Genomic DNA, 19,449 nt, shown 5'->3' with positions numbered 1-19,449 from the left:
AAGCTGAAAATTATTTTACTATCACATTAACATGAACCTGGAAAGCACTAAATCAAAACAAGTGAGATGTGTTGTAGTGATAAGCTGAGGGGTGTTTCTGAAGAAGCATTACCTTCACAGGTCTTGTTGTCAGCGGCCAGGTGGAGGCCGGGGGGACACAGACAGTGCACTGCTCCCCCTCTCTCCATCTGGCAACCAAACTGGCAGCGCAGGGAGAAACATGCGGCCTCTCCTGGAAGACAGACAGGGAAACACTGGCTGAGGATCGGTCAGAGAAATGGGCCACTGGATCACCACTGAGGGGACACACACACACACACACACACACACACACACACACACACACACACACACACACACACACACACACACACACACACACACACACACACACACACACACACACACACACACACACACACACAGCTCACTGGGACTGGTGATGAAGCCATAAACATAAATGGTGACCAGACACTACTTAAAAACAATAATAAGCATCTTACATAAATCACTTATTTATATTTTGTGCCTTTTAAATTCCCTATCACCACTTCACTTTGTTATGATATCACTTTCTATAATATAAACTGTGAATTTCTGTCATAAACATTTATGTTAGTCTAAAAAGGTGTGTAAACTGAACCTCAGATACTTTAAACTCCTATTATGGTATAAAGAGCCATCAACCTGCTGGGGACTGCAGATGAAAATTAGCCTGCATGGCTATATCTGGCACATTTACATGTTGGACTCTGTGATCATGTTGATTTATGTGCATTGTCCCTTTTAAATAAAGAAATCTAAATAAAAAATAAATAAAAAGATGGCAGATGGCAGGTGGCTTTTTGTGTAAAACTGATCCAATATCATAAATATCACCTGTCAGTTTACAGATTTTCATCATTTGGGTTTTAGATACTGGAGTTTCAAATGTTCTGTTTGAACAGGAAATTACTCACTGGTGCAGGTGTATCCATCTGCACTGAGTGTGTATCCAGGTTCACAGTAACAGCGATAGCTACCGTGTGTATTCATGCAGCGCTGGGAACACGGTCTCTCCAGGAAACCGCACTCATTCACATCTGGAGTCAATATGAAACATTATTCGAGCAGCAGATAGAAATCCTTGCAGTAAATGATGCATGAGAATGGGTTAAGAAATTAGAAACATAAGACTGACAATGATTTTATGCATCAAACTCTACCTTCATCACACTGAGGTCCTTTATACCCTGAGGAGCATAAACACTTGTCTGGTCCCACACATTTTCCATTTACACACAACTTCTTGCACACGGCTGTGGAGGATGACAGACACAATATAAACCAAATCATGCTAACATCACTTGGACCCCCTTGAAAAGAAGATGGTTCATCTCAAGGGGCTATCCTTCAATACATTTCTTCATTCACTAACGTCTCTACACTGGTATATGATAAGATCCATCATTAAAGTAAAGGTACCAGTATACCACCAATATGTAAGAAATTAAAGCAACATTAATTTACTTTGTGTCCATTAGAGGGCATCAGAAAAAACTGTAAACACATTAACATGTATCGTGTTATAAAGTTGATATTGCGATCTTGTTAGCAAACAGATGCCTATTTATACATCCAGCAGATATGGAGCAACATTAGCATACATTTTTGAGTCATGTTTAATGATGCCTAGCGAATGTAAGTCCAATAGTAACTCTCGTCTTACCCCTGTTTTGGTCTCCACCAACTCCTGAGGGAAATATTAATAATTTTGCTGCTAAAAGCTGCACTGTGTTCACCAGCTAGTCGCAAACTTTGTGTCTCTGTCGTTTGGTGCTGAGCAGATAGAGTACAGTGGCTTATTAGAGATTGTTCGCTGGAAACGGCTGCTTTCTGCGGCTTGAAACGATGAGAGCATTGAAAGGCAACGAAAACAATGAAGTTGTGCTCCGTAAAACCAAAACAGTGAGCAGAAAGATGCTAAAATGATCCGTAAAGTTGAAGGGAACCGCAGAGTTGGATGTTGAATCTCTGCAATTTGTTAATACGAGCAACACCTTTCACATTAAAATATACATTATTTCCTTCTAAAGTGGCATAACATGTAAAAACATAAGTTAAGCACAAGTACCTCAAAACTGTACTTAACTATTTGTGTAAATTTACTTATTTACTTTCCACCACTGATGATTCTAATGCTGATATGTCAGTATAGAAGAAAAACAGGTAAAATATGGGGACAAATGCAAAGAAAAGAACCAGAAATGAAAGAATCACAGCTTCCTCACACTTATTTTCTATTTGTTGTTTTGCTGGGATGCCAAACTGATAACTTGTGAACTGTGGGTAATGTGTCATTGTACTTGCGCTGTCACCGAATCACAGAATGACTTACGCTGACAAATGCCTTTAACATTCCTCCATCCTAAACAACAGGAAGTAGTCTGACCATAGCGGCAGAGTCCTGGCTGTGCGCGACCCCCAGTGTGCTCCAGCGCATCATCCACTGACCTGTGGAGGCTGGGACAAAAGGTTATCAGATCATCAAGCATCGTCAAGCCTTCAGGGCTTCAATTTCAGCACTGAACTCACACAGACTGATGTCCTGAAAGAAGGGGATACACTTCAGTATTAGAAAAGCACAGAGATAGGCTATTCGTCTGCCCTCACTATGCGTACCAAGTATGCAGCGAGCTAAATAAACATACTTTGAATAAAGATTTTTAATGCAAGCACTTGTGAAACGGAAAACAGTATTGGACAACAAATTGAATGATAGGGCTCACAAATCCGAAAAATGAGACACTAAACAGTGGTTTAGACCAATTATGTCCCAAACATGAATTAGTAACAAGGAAACTGTATTCACTAAAGTATAGACTAACTGTCAAAATACTTACATTGTCCATGCCAGAAAAGAAACAAATGATCACAGGTGAGAGATCAACATTAAGTCTCCAAAGGAAATACAACACAGTAATTAATCTAGTAAACATACACAAGTCCAAAATCACTCCCTCGTTCGCCACCCCCTACATAATAAACACTTTGCAGTTTACTCTATTCTGAGCAGTAAATTGAGATTTCAAAACACTTATTAATCATTGTCATTTTGCATCATTACCACCAGGTTCTTATAATACATCTATTGTCACATAACGGTAATTTTCACATCTATATAATGTGATGCCATGGACAATACTTTTTCAGACAATAAATAACTTAAAAGACAGTAGACAAAACTAAAGAAAAACATGATCAAGAATAAATCTAGTCTACACTGAAAAGTCACTAAATTACAATCCCATATTCATATAAATATCTCATGCATTTTTATAGCTTACCAGATCTTTTGAACACACTAGAACCCATTTACTGCAGCTGTACACTGTAACTACTTATGAAACACCTTCTTCATTCCAAAGCATTCACCAGAAAAGACCTTAAATTCTGAGCAGTAATCAATTTTTTTTCCTTTATTAAAATCTGCTGTCATAAACAAAAGTGCAAGGCCTACAGAACCACAGAACAAGCTTCATTCATAGCTCTGCTGTTAAATCTCCTCACACCCACACTGCAATAAGAGGCTATTAAATGATTAGACACAGGCCAAGAAGGTTAATTTCCCCCAAACAGTGTGTGTGAGAAAGACCTTCCTGTTTTTTGAAGAAGTTGACTAAAATGTACAGATTCTTGTTGTCCTGATAGTTTTATAAACTCTTTCTTACCTGTCCTGATGACCAGCCATGCAGAGCGTAACAAAATGCAGCATCACCACAAAGACCCTTCGGCTTATTTCAATCATTTTCTTCCACTGCAGTCTCTATTATAACCCTTTATGTTCATATTAGCTACATATATCCTGCGAAACCTTCTCTCCGTCAAACGTAGAAGTGTCTTCTGTGCCAAAGGGCTTTGTGTTTGTGTGTGTGTGTGTGTGTGTGGGGGGGGGGGCAATTGGTGTAATTGCAAGGTGCAGGTGTGACAGCTCACCTGTGTGCAAAAACAGAGGGACAGACAAAGAGAGGCAGGGAGAAAAAAAGAGGAAGACAGATGAAGAATGGAGCTAGGGGAATGCAAAAATACTGGAAAAAATATATTAGTTGGCAAAACAATATCCAATTAATGTCCAATTACTACATTGTTCTGGTCTGTATCATACAGTCCAGATCTTCTTTTAGGACTTCTCATTCATGTTCATGCTGTTTCAAGACTGTCAAGCTCAAATTTTAAAGGCTGCTATGCTAAATATGCTATGCATGCTAAGTATGCTAAATATGAAGCTAGAATCAGCAAGCATTTTGCTTAGCATAAAACTAGAAGTAGGGGGAAACAGCAAGCCTGGCTCTGTTCAAAGTTTTGAAAATCCCACATACTGCATCAGCGCATCTAAATTTTACAACAAAATGATATCTCCTTTGTTTGTATGGTTTCACGGGGAGTTATGTACTGGAAGTATTTCTCTGTAAAAATCCGAAGGTCCATGACAACAAAACTTCACCTGCTGATAAAGACCGTTTGATTTAGAATATGATGTTAATTTTTTGTTATCCTCACTACTGATTTTTGTTTGTTTGTAAAGGCCATTTTTCTAAATAAGAAATAAATAGAAAAAGAAACAATAAATTATTATTCATTAAAACTGAAAGACAGACAGAGATGAGGACTAAGTGTTTTCCAAAGGCTGGGACTACGATCTCAGGGTCGGAAATAACTGCTGGCAGGCCCAGAGGTATAGAGCCTTTGAAGCCTTAACTATTACCAGTACTGATCAGAGTGCAATCAGTTGTATTAAGCTCAAAGGCGGAGTCCATGTCTGGGCGCCTGGTGGTCCGCTCACTATGCAAAATCACACACACACACACACACACACACACACACACACACACACACACACACACACACACACACACACACACACACACAAAACCATCATCTGCCAGATGAACGAACATCAGCTGTTAAACAAATCATTGATGTGTTGACCTCCCCACAGCTTCACAAAGGGCCTAGGTCAAACTGATTATACCTTTTTGCACCTAGGCCAACATTATTGTGCTTGTTTAGTCAGTTTACAGCAAACCAGACTTTTCTGTTCACAATCGACACCTCAATTTGTCTGACCCCAAAACAACAAATGGCACATATTTGGCAGGTTCCTTCAATCCCATTCAGCTAATTATGAGATTACTGTGGGTAGGTGGTTCCATTGTGCCACCGCTGCAGTGGAGAGGTGCTCAAACTGCAAACCACACAGTTTTTAGATTTAACCAATCATACTTGAAGAGGAATGTAATCGTATGAGGTGCTGGATGGCAGGAAAGGTGTGGTTAGGGGTGACTGAAAATTGAAAATTGGTGCGTGTAAAAGTTTTGTCTGAGTTCAGTTTTTTCACTCTGCACATATACACACACAGCCCCCCACCCAACCCTCCATCTTGGATGGTTTTTGTCAAATGTGTCACCACCACACATCAGCAAGTGAGGTGGAAAGAAACCATAAAATGGCTATGCACGGTCTGCCTTGAATTAGTGCCAAACCTCACTCCATATCTGTCATAAACGATACAATTAAACTTAATCCTGCCTGCCAAAGAGGAAAGGAGTGAGGGAAATGGAGAAAAAAACAAAGTGGCCATCAACAGTAAAACAGAATGATAAATGTTGTCGGTGCTAGCGCAGTGTGTGAGAAGTGCAGGAGTTGTGTTCAGAGAGTTGTGCTGTGCTCGCCTCCATCTGCCAGCATGGACTTGGTGAGAGCGGATCAAGATTTCAAGTGTGTGTGTGTGCCAAATCTGCAGATCCTCCTCCTCCTTCTCTTTTGACCACATTAGAGGTATAACACATTGGTGGTCTTTGATTCCTCAACTTGAAAAGGGATGCCCCACAAAGAGATCAGATGTCCTTTATGTTAAGCCTCTTCCCCACCCCCACCTGCTCAAAAGATATAACATATCCGTCATAAATGATGAGGTTGGAGTAAGTCCCCCCCAATGTGAAAAGGAACAATGTTGGTGGTCACTCACACAGGCCATATAGACAGCCCTTCTGCTCTTATACAATTGTTATTTTTTACATGCGGGTGTATTTCATGACAATTCAGATGCATTTTCTCTTGCTCATAGAGATGAAAAGACCACCAGTACACTAAAAAGTCAAATTAAACTTAATTCAATAATTGTTAGCTATCATTTTTGAGTTAAAGGTCCTATGACATGCTGCTTTTTGGATGCTTTTATATAGGCCTAAGTGGTCCCCTAATACTGTATCTGAAGTCTCTTTCCCAAAATTCAGCCTTGGTGCAGAATTACAGCCACTAGAGCCAGTCCCACAATGAGCTTTCCTTAGTATGTGCCATTTCTGTGTCTGGAGCTTTAAATGCTATTGGGGAGGAGAGAGGGTGGCAAGGTGGAGGGTGGGGGTGTGGCCTTGACCAACTGCCACTTTGCTTGTTTGCAAGCCATGATGTATCTCTCTTTCTCATGGGCAGGCCAAATTCTCTGGGCGGGCAAAGCAGAGAAAGGGGAGGTAACCTTGCTCCTTATCACCTCATAAGGAGCAGATTCCAGATCGGCCCATCTGAGCTTTCATTTTCTCAAAGGCAGAGCAGGATACCCAGGGCTCTGTTAACACCTATCACCATTTCTAGCCACTGGGGGACCATAGGCAGGCTGGAGGAACTCATATTAATGTTAAAAAAACTCATAAAGTGAAATTTTCATGCCATGGGACCTTTAAACACTGCCACTAACAGCTTAATTTGGGTTAAATTGTCAAAGGTCTGCTTGAGGTTTCACAAGTGTATTTTTGCCGTTTTTAGTGTTTTCATTTTTTTTTGCTTAAAGTCCCACTTGGAGGATTTACTTGCCAAGAAAGACAATATATGTGGAAACGAATTATACAATAAGCAGTGGAAAAAGGAGAAAAATATGAAAATGTATACCTCCCATATAAGAAGTTACTTACTGTAACACCAATGTTCTGAGAAATAGCTAGAGCTAGGGTATGTAACACAAATGATACAATATCGTTGGAAGTCATCTTGTAAGGATAAACAACAAAAGTAACAAATAAAAAACGGTTTGAAAAGTAACTTCTATGGGCTCCTGTAAAGCCTGGGATATCAAGTTCTTATTCATTCATTCAGTCATTCTTCCAATGGACTTTTCTTGTTAATGCAAGCCGACTTGATAGATTATATAATTCTTAATAAACTTTTTAAAATCCATGTCTGAAAGGTGATATTTAGATAGATATTTGATCTACATAATATACACCAAACTGATTACCCAAGATTAAAGCTGGTTTAGAATCATTATAGAAAGGAAAATGAAAGATTTTGGAAAATTTGCTTTCTGACTTTGGCAACTCCCACTGGTATGAAAATATAGACCACCAATTTTCACCAGGATCGTTTATTTCTTCTAGAAAAAAAAAAGTAATGCGATCATAATAATTTGAAAGACAATCACATACTTCTTATCAAGTTGTAGGTTATTTTTTAAGTTAATGCTAGGTAATTAGGACTACAGTTGAAAATTAGCCGACAGGCTAACACTGGCGCATTTACAGAAATGTTGATTAATGTGCATTGTCCTAATCAAAACAACTTACAAAAAACAGTGAACACCATAACTTCCAAGGGTTGCTCTATTTATTAAGGCCTGGAAATTATTAAAAGACAACATATTTATAGGTGCATCACTGTAAGCAGTATGCGTTATATTTACAGTAAACCACATTATTCCTATGCCTGCCACTGCGCCCTACCAGTTCCACTGAGAATTAACATCCCACTCTGCACTACCAACGCAGCTTTCTGTCACTTTCAGTTATCTGGACTGACAAAACCAAAACAATGCCACATCATATAAAACTGTGGCATCTGCTTCCTGCACAGGAGCTGCCCAGCTGGCAGAGTGCAGAAGTAAACAAGTGACTGGTAGAGAAAGTTTTGTGTTGTTTGACTCATAGAAATGTACAGGATACTGTACATACTCTCATGGTATGCATGATAAAGACACTACTCTGTATTCATGCCTTTGCATTGTTTCAAGAGCACATGAAAAAGTGTAAAAGGACATCTGGTTCTGATACACACACATGTTCACAGTATGAATGTATGTATGAGTGAAAATGTAAAGCAGATATTGGTCTATGTATGTATAACCATGCATGTTATGTTTTCCTCTATATCCTAGCGAAATGCAAAAAATTTACATTAGTCAATCAATTTAACGTAAGACCCCCAAAAGCAATCAATATTTAGGCCTCCCTGCAGGAAACAACAAAGTATGATACAACTTGAATAAAAAAAGTTGTGTGTCAAAGTAGGGGTGTGTCATCATTGTTTGTTTCTCTGATTCATGAGTGGCTGTGTGGAGAGCTTCATCACCATAGAGCTACCATAGCTTTTTCTGTTTAATGCTTTTACCAGGTGACCCCCAGAATGATGGGCAGTCTGGGGTCAGAGAGAGTATGCAAAGGAGTCACCCAGGTGTGAGGAGTTAAAAAGTAAAGGTCAGGGATGAGGTCAGCAGACGGGACACCTGCAAGGGCCTGATGAGGACAGCAGGGATGGCCGTGGCAGGAGGACAATGTAACAGATTTGGGGAGGGAAATAGAGAGGAAGTCTCACTCAATCCATCACCTTGATGCCGATCACCCGGGTGCAGGCGCAGCATTTTGTAATCCTCTCTCTCACTCTGATCCTGCTTGTGATCTGCCCTTTTTTAATGTGCAAAAGGAACATTATGTAAATTTACACATATACACATTTACTCTGGCTGACTGAAGACAGGCATCTCAAGAATGTAAGTGTCTTTTGTTTGAGTCATCGCCTTTTTTAATTTTTAAATGCCAGTGTGATAAAATACTTTGATTCCATCACAAGGCTTTTTCAGGAAATCCAGAAAGTGGTGTTGTGCTACGTGAGGAGTGATCTGTCTCACTTATAACAAGAAAATAGATAAAACCACGGAATCGGCAGATTCCACACTTATTGAAAGCACAATGCTCCCGTAATCAGTAGGCGGTTTCAGGGGGATGCCATCCCCATTGTTAGCAAAATAACCAAAATGCATGCCCAAAATGTTAGTAATGAATGTCTTCTGATGCTGTGACTTGTTTGTTCACATCAGTTATCTCTGTCAACATATGAGTAATAGAGCCATGTATTTCACATATGTATGATCAAGCTGATTTATACTGTCACAAAATTGCAGACTGGGCCTTTCCTTCCTTCCTTCCTACCTTCCTTCCTTCCTAGTCTGTTTGTGTAACAACCCCTTCCTGTCACCACTTTGCCATGCTTGTTAGGCTACAGCTAAACTGGAAGTACACAGTGTACAGAGAGGCAGTGCAGCCATTAGACACAGAGCTTTGAAAAGATTAAGATGCACACAGTACAACACCACCAACACAGGCAGTCTCTGTACCAAACGAGGATTAGGGTTTTGGCAATGGCAAGGCAGCACACCAGAGCATCGCCAAAGAAAATGATACACCATATGTGTACCTTATGTGGCACTAATGAGAATGAATGGGCAATATTTTTTGAGAAGGAATAAGCAATATGTCTTATTCAGTTCAATATTTTTCTGAGGAAAAGGGCATCCATTTCTGGAATAACACTAACTAGATATATTTATGATTCATTTTGTAGTGTGTGCTCTGACCCCAATGAGGAGTTGGGGTTATGGGGGTGCATTTGTGTAATTGTGTGTGGGTTTGACTGACTGAATGTTGCAATTTGTCGTGATAGCAGAGCCATAAATGAAAAGGCTTTTTTGTTTACCAAGTCTTGCTTTGCCTTTTTTCTTTCACAGTAACTGTTGATTCATTGTACAAATTACAGTAAGAGAAGATTTTATTTTTTATTTTGACTCATTAAAAAGCTTTTCTTAATTACGCTTCAAACCTTAAAGGAATAGTTTAACATTTTTGGGAAATGCAATAATTCTTTGGCAGTTTCTCGTGTTTGTACATTAAGTATGAAGCTAAAGCAAGGAGGTGATTAGCTTATGTTAGCATAAAGACTGAAATATCAACCTCATTGTGGATTACCAAAGTCATTACATTACAAAATACACAAATGGTCGCTTTTACTTTTCTATTAGTGTACAGATTTATTTTTTTTTTTTTAAAAGAAGAGATTTAGAAGCATTGATAGGTTATTTTTTAATTTTGGAGAGACCCAGGCTAGCTGTTCCCTCCTGCTTCCAGTCTTTATGCTAAGTTAGGCTAATTGTCTTTAACTTTAACGATCTTCTTAACTCTCAGCAAGAATGTGAATATGTGTACCTTTAACTATCCCTTTAAATTGATTTAAGCAGGTTTCAAGTTTTGTCATTTGATGTTTTAAACTGAAAGAATTAACCAAGCAAGACTGACCAAAAGTCATTTTCAGATATACGCTGCAGTGGAATGTGTGTGTGTGTGTGTTTGTGGGTGTGTGCTCTATAATGTGTGCAAGACCCCAACCTCTCTCACACTAGTGGTGTGTGATAAACTGTTTGGCCCACACAGTGCAGCAGAACGGGCCGTGCCTGTACAGATAGCTGATGCAAGCTATGGCCCCACTTCAGTCAGAGGACAGAAAAACCAACTGTGCTTTCCTTTCTTTTCCTTTCTCGTAGGGCGGGAAAGTTCTGGAAGGAAGTCAGTGTTTGATGAGAAAATCTGTGCAAGGACATGGTCATCTGAAAACTGTTCCAGGCTATTTAGAATTGGACTAGTTTTCTCTACTGCAGTGGTCAGGTGCCTGTGAACATCAGTGGACACTTGTGGTCCTTTTTTGGCTTTGCTTGGTCTCTTTGGTTGACGTACACTCTGACAGAGACACAAAAACAAATACGCATACTATTTGACCCCAGTGTCAGCGTAGCGTAGTGTTAGCAGTAAGGCTGCGGCGGATGTCCCTCTGTTGACTCGGAGTGATGTAAGCTCGAGATGAGCCCTGCAGATTAAGAGTGAAGGCAAACAAAGGCCCCTGCCAAGATGAGCCACAGTGTATACAGATTAATATAACAATACAGCCACACGAGCGCTGCCGTAAACCATTTGCATAACTCGTTTTAATGTGTTTCGGAAAATTTCCTTGCTTTGCTTTGAGGGGATACCCCCACATGGAAACTTATACCTAGGTGGTCCATTCCAGCCGACCTCAGTTGTTTACCTAGCCCGGCTGAGGATCACAGAGAGGGGAAGCAGACAAAGAGCGATGTGTTGTCTTTGACATTGACTCGCACATTCATATAGATGGGACACAAACATGAAGCAATATGTAATATATGCAAAGTCACACATGTACTGTAAGGACCTTCATGCTACGGTACGTACATTCACAGTAGCACACATTTCACTCATTCTCAGAATTCTTTGTGACAAAATGTTTGTTTTTGTTTTTTTCCTCCCTCAGAAAAGAAACCACAAGTAAACAGCAATACTTCATTTCTTAAACTGGGGGGCAGATTGTAATTTGAATAAATCTGATGCTCATCATCTTTATCATCATGTGGTCACACTAAACAAACAAGGATATAAAGAATTAGTTTAGCAAGATTTATTTAAAGAGCAAAACTACTATTAAGTACAAGATGAACAGATTTTAACAGGGAAGAAGAGAACAACAACCAAAACAGGTGAACTCGTCATTAAAATCCAAAATATGAGAAGCCTGTCTTCCTCTTGGGTTCACTGTCAATATAGCGGGAGAACCTTGTATATTTTATATCTTTTGTAATTAACACTTTAAACCCTTCTTTCAAGTAGTCTCTCCTGACAAAAGGCTAGATCTACACAAATATACAAATACAAGTAATAAATAGGAATAGACTGTTGGGTTAATGTGTGGGCATTCAGAAACTGACACACTACACACACGCACACACACAAGCAACTGATGTTTTCTCTCATAATCTTCTCCTTTGAATCGTGTGGGGTATAATTTATCATGGTTACATTTTGCTTTTTCTGCAATACAAGACATCACACTCGCCTCAATTTTTAACCACCACCCCTCACCCCCGTCAGTCTTACCTGTCCCAACACTCAGTGCTGCTCTCAGCCCTCTGTGGGGGTTTAGCATGTGTTAACATGACAGATTGAGCCCCAGTGGGAACCTTAATTGCATCATTTCATGGATGCGAGTCAGTGCTGTGGTCCGGGAGAGTAAACAAGCTCAGAATCCAGGAGCAGAGACACAGAGAAGAAGGAGGAGAAGGAAGGGGAGAGGGGGAGTGATGGAATGAAGGGTGGATGGAGAGATGACCAGAGAGGAGCATAAGCATGAATATGAGAGCTGATATAATGAAGAAAAGAGGGAACGTTCAGGATGAGAAATTGGTGTAAATAACTGAGATATTGAGATGAATTAAAGAAGTGTGAAATATGAGATAGAGGAGGTGTGAAGACGGCAAAAAAAAAACTTAGCTCAATAACAAAAACTAACAAAAAGCAACAGCCGCATAAAACCACCCAAACCTCCTCCAAGGTGGTCGTTGAGTGAAGTTTGTTTTGTTATGTGATAAGCCGAGAGTTAGGTGAGGCAGAAAGAAAAGGCAGCAGCAGCAGCAGGAGGCTGGTCGGAAAGTGTGTCTTCATTAGTAAGTGATCGGGGCAAGGGAATATGAGATTTCAGCTGTTCGGGCGATCGTTTCAGCAGTAGTACTCATTGATTCAGCCAAGAGTAAACACATGAAGTCACAGAATACACTACGCAATTAGGGGTGTGACAACACCAGATATACAACCGGGGGATTGACATGCACACACATGTACACATGCAGGTACAGACTCACTGAAACAACCACCACACATGTTTACACAGTCCAGATCCAATATTCTCACATAAATCCATATGTTGGAACCTGGAGGGGCCCAGATTTCTATTCAAAATCACAGGAGACCAGTGCCAATGTGGACAAACACAGATGTTAATGCACAACATGATTCAACGTCGCTCGCCCCTGGAAGGATTCTTCCCTGACAAGACATCATGACTTCATATGTTATTATCAAAGTCAGCCAAATGCTGCACAACAACATGCTGTACATTTAAAGGGGATTCTGTGGTATGGTGGTAAAGTGGTAACGTACAGTTAGATCACAGTGGAAACAGTTATTCATGGTGCAGGGAGAGTCAAACGAGACTTGAAGGAATGTCACAATCATGGTGAATATTGGGAGACGTTTCCAGAAAAGTGTCATGGGTGGACATGGGTAGTATCAAATAAATCATGTAATTGGAGTCAACAGTTAGAATAATGGATTATAATGTGGGCTTGATAAGAAAGCAGTGCCAGACATGAGGTACAAATTGGGAACAAGTTTTCTTTGTTTAGGTAGTTAAAAAAAAATTCCTTAAAGCTTTTTGACATTAATGAGCGTCCGTTACATTCAAGCCATGCTAAATGAGTTGATACAAAGCTAATTAAGACTATCAGCTCCACACAACCCTCTCTGTATTTCTCAGTATGGCTGTGTTCAGAAGATTGTGTCATCCGGCGACTTTTGCGTGCATAAACTCAAGTGAAGATAATTACCTCTTCTGTTTTTTTTTTTATCCTCCGTGTCCTCCTTAGCTACTAGCAACTACGTGGAGGAGGGTTGGGGGTTGTGCGGGATCACAGAAGGCTTGTATCATGTGGACGCGCCGGCAGTTTTGTTGAATTCCTCATTGGGGGCAACAGAAACTACGCACTATAGCTTTAAAACAAGGTGGTCTGCATTTAATATAAGTTAGTTCTAGACTTTTTTGTGTGCAAAATGATTTATATGATGTTATATTTATAAAACTTTGAAAAGGCTATTAAGCAATTAATGCCATTAAAACACATATTTCACACCAACTCCGTGTGGCTGGGTCGAATTATGTATGTTTTTTTCACCTGCAGTGCCACTGTGTTACTGTATGTTTTACCTCCACATGCACACTGGAGATTGTGCTCATAAATGTCAAAGTCACAAGGGCACCTAAATAGTCACTTAATGCGAATTTTTAGAAAATACTGTTGAGCTTACAGTCATTTCCTGCAACAGTACTACTCCTGGATAGAACTACCATGAAAACAATGTGCTAATACTGGCAGGCAAAATGAAAACATAAAAAAAAATGAAATGAAAATGTAAAAGAACAAGAAAAACATTGCCGACACAATGACCTCACAATCTTGCAAAAGGCTACTAATCAAAGGAGCATTCACGTTAAGTAAAACTGGCTTAACAATGACAGCCAAAACAATGAAAATAAGATCCAAATAGTAATAAGCCAGAATTACCCTTTAAGTGTAGAAAAGTCCACCTCCACGTGGAATGCCTGCTCTGCAGTATGCACCCATTATATTTGAGTGGTTTAAGACTGACCTGTGTGCACAGATTAAACAGTCTACATAATAATCTGTATGATAGTTTGCATCATTGGCTGCATGACTCAATAGTTTCAACTGTAATTGTTTTGCACATATCCTAAACCCAGATCACTCTTTGTGTGTATCTATTATTTTTTTCTGTGCTTGATTGCTATGACATGATTGAGTTATAGTCCCTAAACAAAGAAGCTATTGCAAATCACATTGTTATCCCACAGGACGTACCGGTAATATGTTATTACAGCATAAAAACACAAGTAAATACAGCATAATTAATTGTTCTCTTTCGTCTGGATGAGCAGAAAAAGAATGGCATGTCTCTTTTTAATCACGGGGCTATTGTTTTTTCCTGTTTTTGTCCTGTCTCCTCCTGTTACCCTGTAAGTATTGCTTGTGCCGACTCTTTCACTCATGTATACAATATTATAGTATGCACTTCCAGCCATTTCAGTCCTACAAATATTTGGTATACAGGCTGCTCATGTTTATTCAAAGTACTAGGTTACACTGTTTGGGAAAGATAGCCAGACAAGGGCCCTTTGGGAAGGAAAAAGAAAACTATTCCAAATGAAAAGGGATGATTCATGTCACAGATAGTGTATAAACTCAAATATATGCTGGACCTCGCAGCACTATTGGACAGTTCCACTTTATGCAATTTTGATTGGATCTGAACAGTGCATAGACAACTTAGTAGTGCATTACTCTAAATATGGCAGTGTGTGAGTGAGAGCAGAGTGAGGTGGGTGGTCTCCACTTGCTATCATTATACAACAGCCTCATTGGTATTTTGAGAAGGAAATTAATATTGCCATTAGCAGTGGCTCTTGCGTGTGTGCCTCCATGCATGAATGTGTTTTGCGTACTTCCGAAAAACAGAGGGAGAATTTCCACTTCAAATGAGGAATTTTTTAGGCTGAACTTTGAGCGATGCCATGACGCTGCATGACGACATAGCAGCCATCTCAGCTCTCTCCTCGCTGTCAACTCTGCTGGCTGCTTTTCCATTTAAGCAGTAAAAGGAAAACCCTGGGCCTGTTGCCACATTGGCCCTAGTTTAACTTAAACATTTTCTCAACATCCTTCTCTTTACTCTTTGTACCTGGCTGGAGGACAAAACATCAGTGGAAATGTTGCAGCTGACTTACCAGAAATGAGACAATTCCCAGTATGGGGCCATGACCAAGAACAGGGTTGTTATACATTAAGTTACCATCCCATAATGACAGATTATGTCTAGACTAAGACCTTAGGTAACACTTTATTTTACAGGCGTAATTTCCTAGGTGAATCTTGTTTGTGTGCCATTTTTCATATAGTTACCATAGAGTGAGAGTATAGACAGACACATCTTACATCTGTGTGATAAATGAAGCTACAGCTAACAACCGGTTAGTTCCCAAGTGTGAAAATGACAAGTTGTGCTTTTACAGGTGTATTATTTATTTGCTGGTAGCAATGACTTCCTGGAGGATGACGACGACAAGCAGTACACAAAAACAAAACAAGATAATACGTGTTAATTAGTGAGCTTTACAAGTCTTGGTGGGGAGATTTTATTTAATTTTTAACCTTGGGACAGAGCCAGTATAACACTCATCCCTGTGAAGTCTTTAAAGTTTGCAAAGATCCATTAATAATGAATCAATATTTACTCAGGTTAAAATTAAGCTTTTTCCAAGGAAATTTCTACTTTTCCAATAATTAAATTAATAACCTAGGAAATTATTAGGAACATTGCCATATATTGCAATTACCAAAAACAAAAGAGAGACAAATGACATGCTATAAATTTTAATAGACATATTGATATTTCTGTAGAGAAACAAAGTTATCCCTAGTTTTATTTACAATACAGGAATAAAAAAATTGTCACATACAGTACAATGGTAAAAACATAGAAGAACTTAAATAATTATTTTATTTGTGTAACTACTTAAATAATGAAAATGGTTATTCTATTCACACCACGCCGTCTCAGCAGCTACAATGCAACTTTCACATTAAGTGCTAAAAGAAAATTAGAATTTTTCATTTTACAGCATGAATTCCATTTTGACCAGGTAGAGTTGATTTATTTTAGCAAACACAAGCGAGGTGGGAGATGAAGAACAAATACATCTTTTACAGATATTGAACTTCAATTAACCATGATACTTGTTTTTCAAAATAAAAGTTGGGGTAAATGTCAAAACTGCAACTGTTTGCCTTCAAAACTGTTAAACACAATAACTGACGGTTCTGTCAAGACCCCTTTTATGGAATTTAAATGATAAAAGATCAAATGTGAAGTCCTTAATAAGATAGTTTAGGCATGCATGCACGTGTGCTGCATCTGTATGAACTTCTGTTTGGCATCTGAAAAGACACAACACATTAATGTGGCTCCAGACAATCCCTGTCTGAGTTTAACTGTTTTCTGACTACATGTAGGAGTCAGATGTTCATTAGAGTGTAACGTTCAATCGACATTATCTCCATTAGACAGATCCTTAGGTTAATCTTAAATCTGCTCACTGCAGATAAGATCTGCCTATGACTGTGAACTGCTTCCACAGTGACTTGGTGGCCTGACGAGAGGTTTGATCATCCTACAACAGATACACATTTCTGACAGCGGTAATGAAACCACAAGTCAGGGAAAAGAATTAGATGGACTCAGCCAACTGCACCGAATTACTCTTTGCAGGCACAGACATGCATTAATTTTACAGTGGGGGAAAAAAAAGTAGAAAAGATTCTTGTCCTCACGTGTCTTTTTTAACAGAGGAAAGAAAAAGCTGCATATGTATGTACAAGAACATGAAATGACATGAACTGACAAGCTTAGTGTAAAACTGCTTTCTATAAACACCATTCTCTCCCATATATTATTACGCTTAAAAAAATAAACCCTCCTCTATGATAATAATAGTAATGCTATAGTTTTTTTTTTGTTGCAATACTAAGTAGTACTTAGGTAAAATCTATTGGAAATATACATCACCGCTCTACTGTATGTTTTCTCTTTGTAGTTTTGAGTTTGGGTTCAGTGTCAGTGTGTGATGCAATGAAAAGAGTTTGTTAAACCATACCATAGTGTGGTGTGTACTGTATGTGTGAATGTTAAATTACTCTCATTGCGCTTTTAATAAATGTTTAAATTCATTTTGAATAATAAAGTGAATGAAACAAAAACATGAATACAGTGCATGGGAGCCAAAAACTCTGTTCAGATTGTATGAAACTGGCTTTGACAAAATGTTCTCACTCAGTCGTTCCTATTTCTGTGTCGGTGTCCTCTGTCGTAGATCCATTCCGTACATTGATAGCAAGTGAGTGTTGCAAAACAAAATATACACACTGTATACTATTATAGCTTTTTATGACAATGTGGCCTCAAACTAAATACAACATCATCGGTGAGACGACATGGTTCATCCCTCTTGTATTAGTGCCTTTAGAATATTATAGCACAAAGCACTGCAGGCTCTCTGTGACCCACGACTCACATTGACTTCAGAGGTGCAGAGTGTTCCTTCAAAGTCTCTGTATGTAGACATTTAATTTGCTGGGTTTGAAATGGACCATGAGCACAAATTGGATCTTGAGCCACGCCGCTCCTTACAATTTTGAATCCTTAAAGAACCCCTGAACAATCAACCGTCTCCGCTGAACTGCCTCAAACTCCATTAACTGGGGGGGGGGCAACAGATAGTCCCTGAAAAGATCCAAAGTCTTGGGTTAAAATGGTCTGTTCCTGTGGAGTTCCTGTGGAGTCAGCCGTGTGCGAGCATTTTCTGAACGAGAGAGGAAATGTCTTAGTGGAACTTCCATAACTTGGCCATGCTTATTAATCACCTCCTCTCTGCAGGTCTCTCTGAAGTGTGAACACAGCTTGGCTGCCAGGCTTGGTGCTCAAAAGCAAGTAGCTTATAGGTGAAAGAGGAAAAGTTGGGTATGGCGAGGAGGATGAAAAGCAGTCTGATGTGGATCCTGTGTGTGTGTGTGTGTGTGTGTGTGTGTGTGTGTGTGTGTGTGTACATGCCTGTGTGGGTGTGAGGGAGATTAAGAGGCCATATTAGGGACACCTCGTTAGAGTCTGCTGGTGGTGGTAGGTAGATTTGTGTCAACTTGAGGATGACAGCACCCCTATACGATATAACTGGTCAGGTCTAGGAGGTATGAGGTCATGTCAATGATGTGGTCCAGGATGCCGTCTTTCTCCTGGTCATTGGGCATGCCCCGCTCACTCTTCTCACACTGGGCCCCAGAGTAGCCGCTCTTACACAGGCACTTGTCGGGCTCCATACACACTCCTCCATTTCGGCAGGCTGGTTCACACTTGGCTACGGCCACAGAGAGAGCAGAAGACAGAGTGGTCAAAAGTAAAGTAAAAAAAGATGAGAAGAAACAGAAGCTGGTGTTCTGTTTCATTCAAAATTGAAGTCACAAAAGACCAAATGGGTTTTTGAATATTTATACATGTGGCAGGCCTACTGTGCTGTGCATTAACAAACCTCATTTGCACATCTGGACAGGAACAAGACAAGGATGTTTGTCCAGATGATACTACTCTGAAAGCAGCAGATGCAGATCTACTAAAAGGCACTCACCAACTCTGCAGAAAGGTCCCTCCCAGCCGGGGCTGCAGCAGCACTTCCCAGTCGGAGTGCAGTGTCCGTTCTTACAGTGTCTGGAGCAAGCTGTCATCAGCAGCTCTGGAGGCTCCACCTGACGCTGGCACTCCTTCGGGGCATGAGGCCTGCAACAGTTGTTAAAAGGAGGGAAAGTCAATATGTGGGGGACACAAGCGTCACACGGAATGCTAATGAATTATAGAGAGTAGAGCTAGGCACATTCAATTAGAGTCAACCGTTCTCATTGCACCGAGTCTATGTACTGAGACAACGCTCAGTCTAACGCTAACGCTCTCCCAACTGAGCTATTTCGGCTTCCAAATGCACAACAAACAGTGGGGATATAATAACAGAATCCTAAAAATACTTAGATCAGTGAATCCCAACTCCTTTAATTGGGACCCAAAATACTGTTGGTCATATCATACTAGCAGTCCAATAGGGAATGGATACAAACAAATATTTTTTTGCCTCTAAGGT

The 19,449-nt window shown here is 39.8% G+C and overlaps 1 protein-coding gene across 1 annotated transcript in view; it reads right to left on the bottom strand.

Annotated features, from left to right (window-relative positions):
* Positions 1-18,033: 18,033 nt before the first annotated feature.
* hhip (hedgehog interacting protein) overlaps positions 18,034-19,449 on the bottom strand; it is a 33,560-nt gene continuing 32,144 nt past the window's right edge. The window contains exons 12-13 of the mRNA XM_078262610.1: positions 18,946-19,094; positions 18,034-18,678 (exon numbers count right to left, since the gene is read on the bottom strand). Coding sequence (XP_078118736.1) covers positions 18,482-18,678; positions 18,946-19,094 — 346 coding nt within the window. The 3' untranslated portion in view covers positions 18,034-18,481. The remainder of the gene's footprint in view (positions 18,679-18,945; positions 19,095-19,449) is intronic.

The sequence above is a fragment of the Sander vitreus genome, chromosome 2 (genome assembly GCF_031162955.1).
Source record: "Sander vitreus isolate 19-12246 chromosome 2, sanVit1, whole genome shotgun sequence".
Classification (NCBI taxonomy): Eukaryota; Metazoa; Chordata; class Actinopteri; order Perciformes; family Percidae; genus Sander; species Sander vitreus.
The sequence above is the reverse complement of the archived record's forward strand: the minus strand, read 5'-3'. Positions and strand labels throughout refer to the sequence as shown.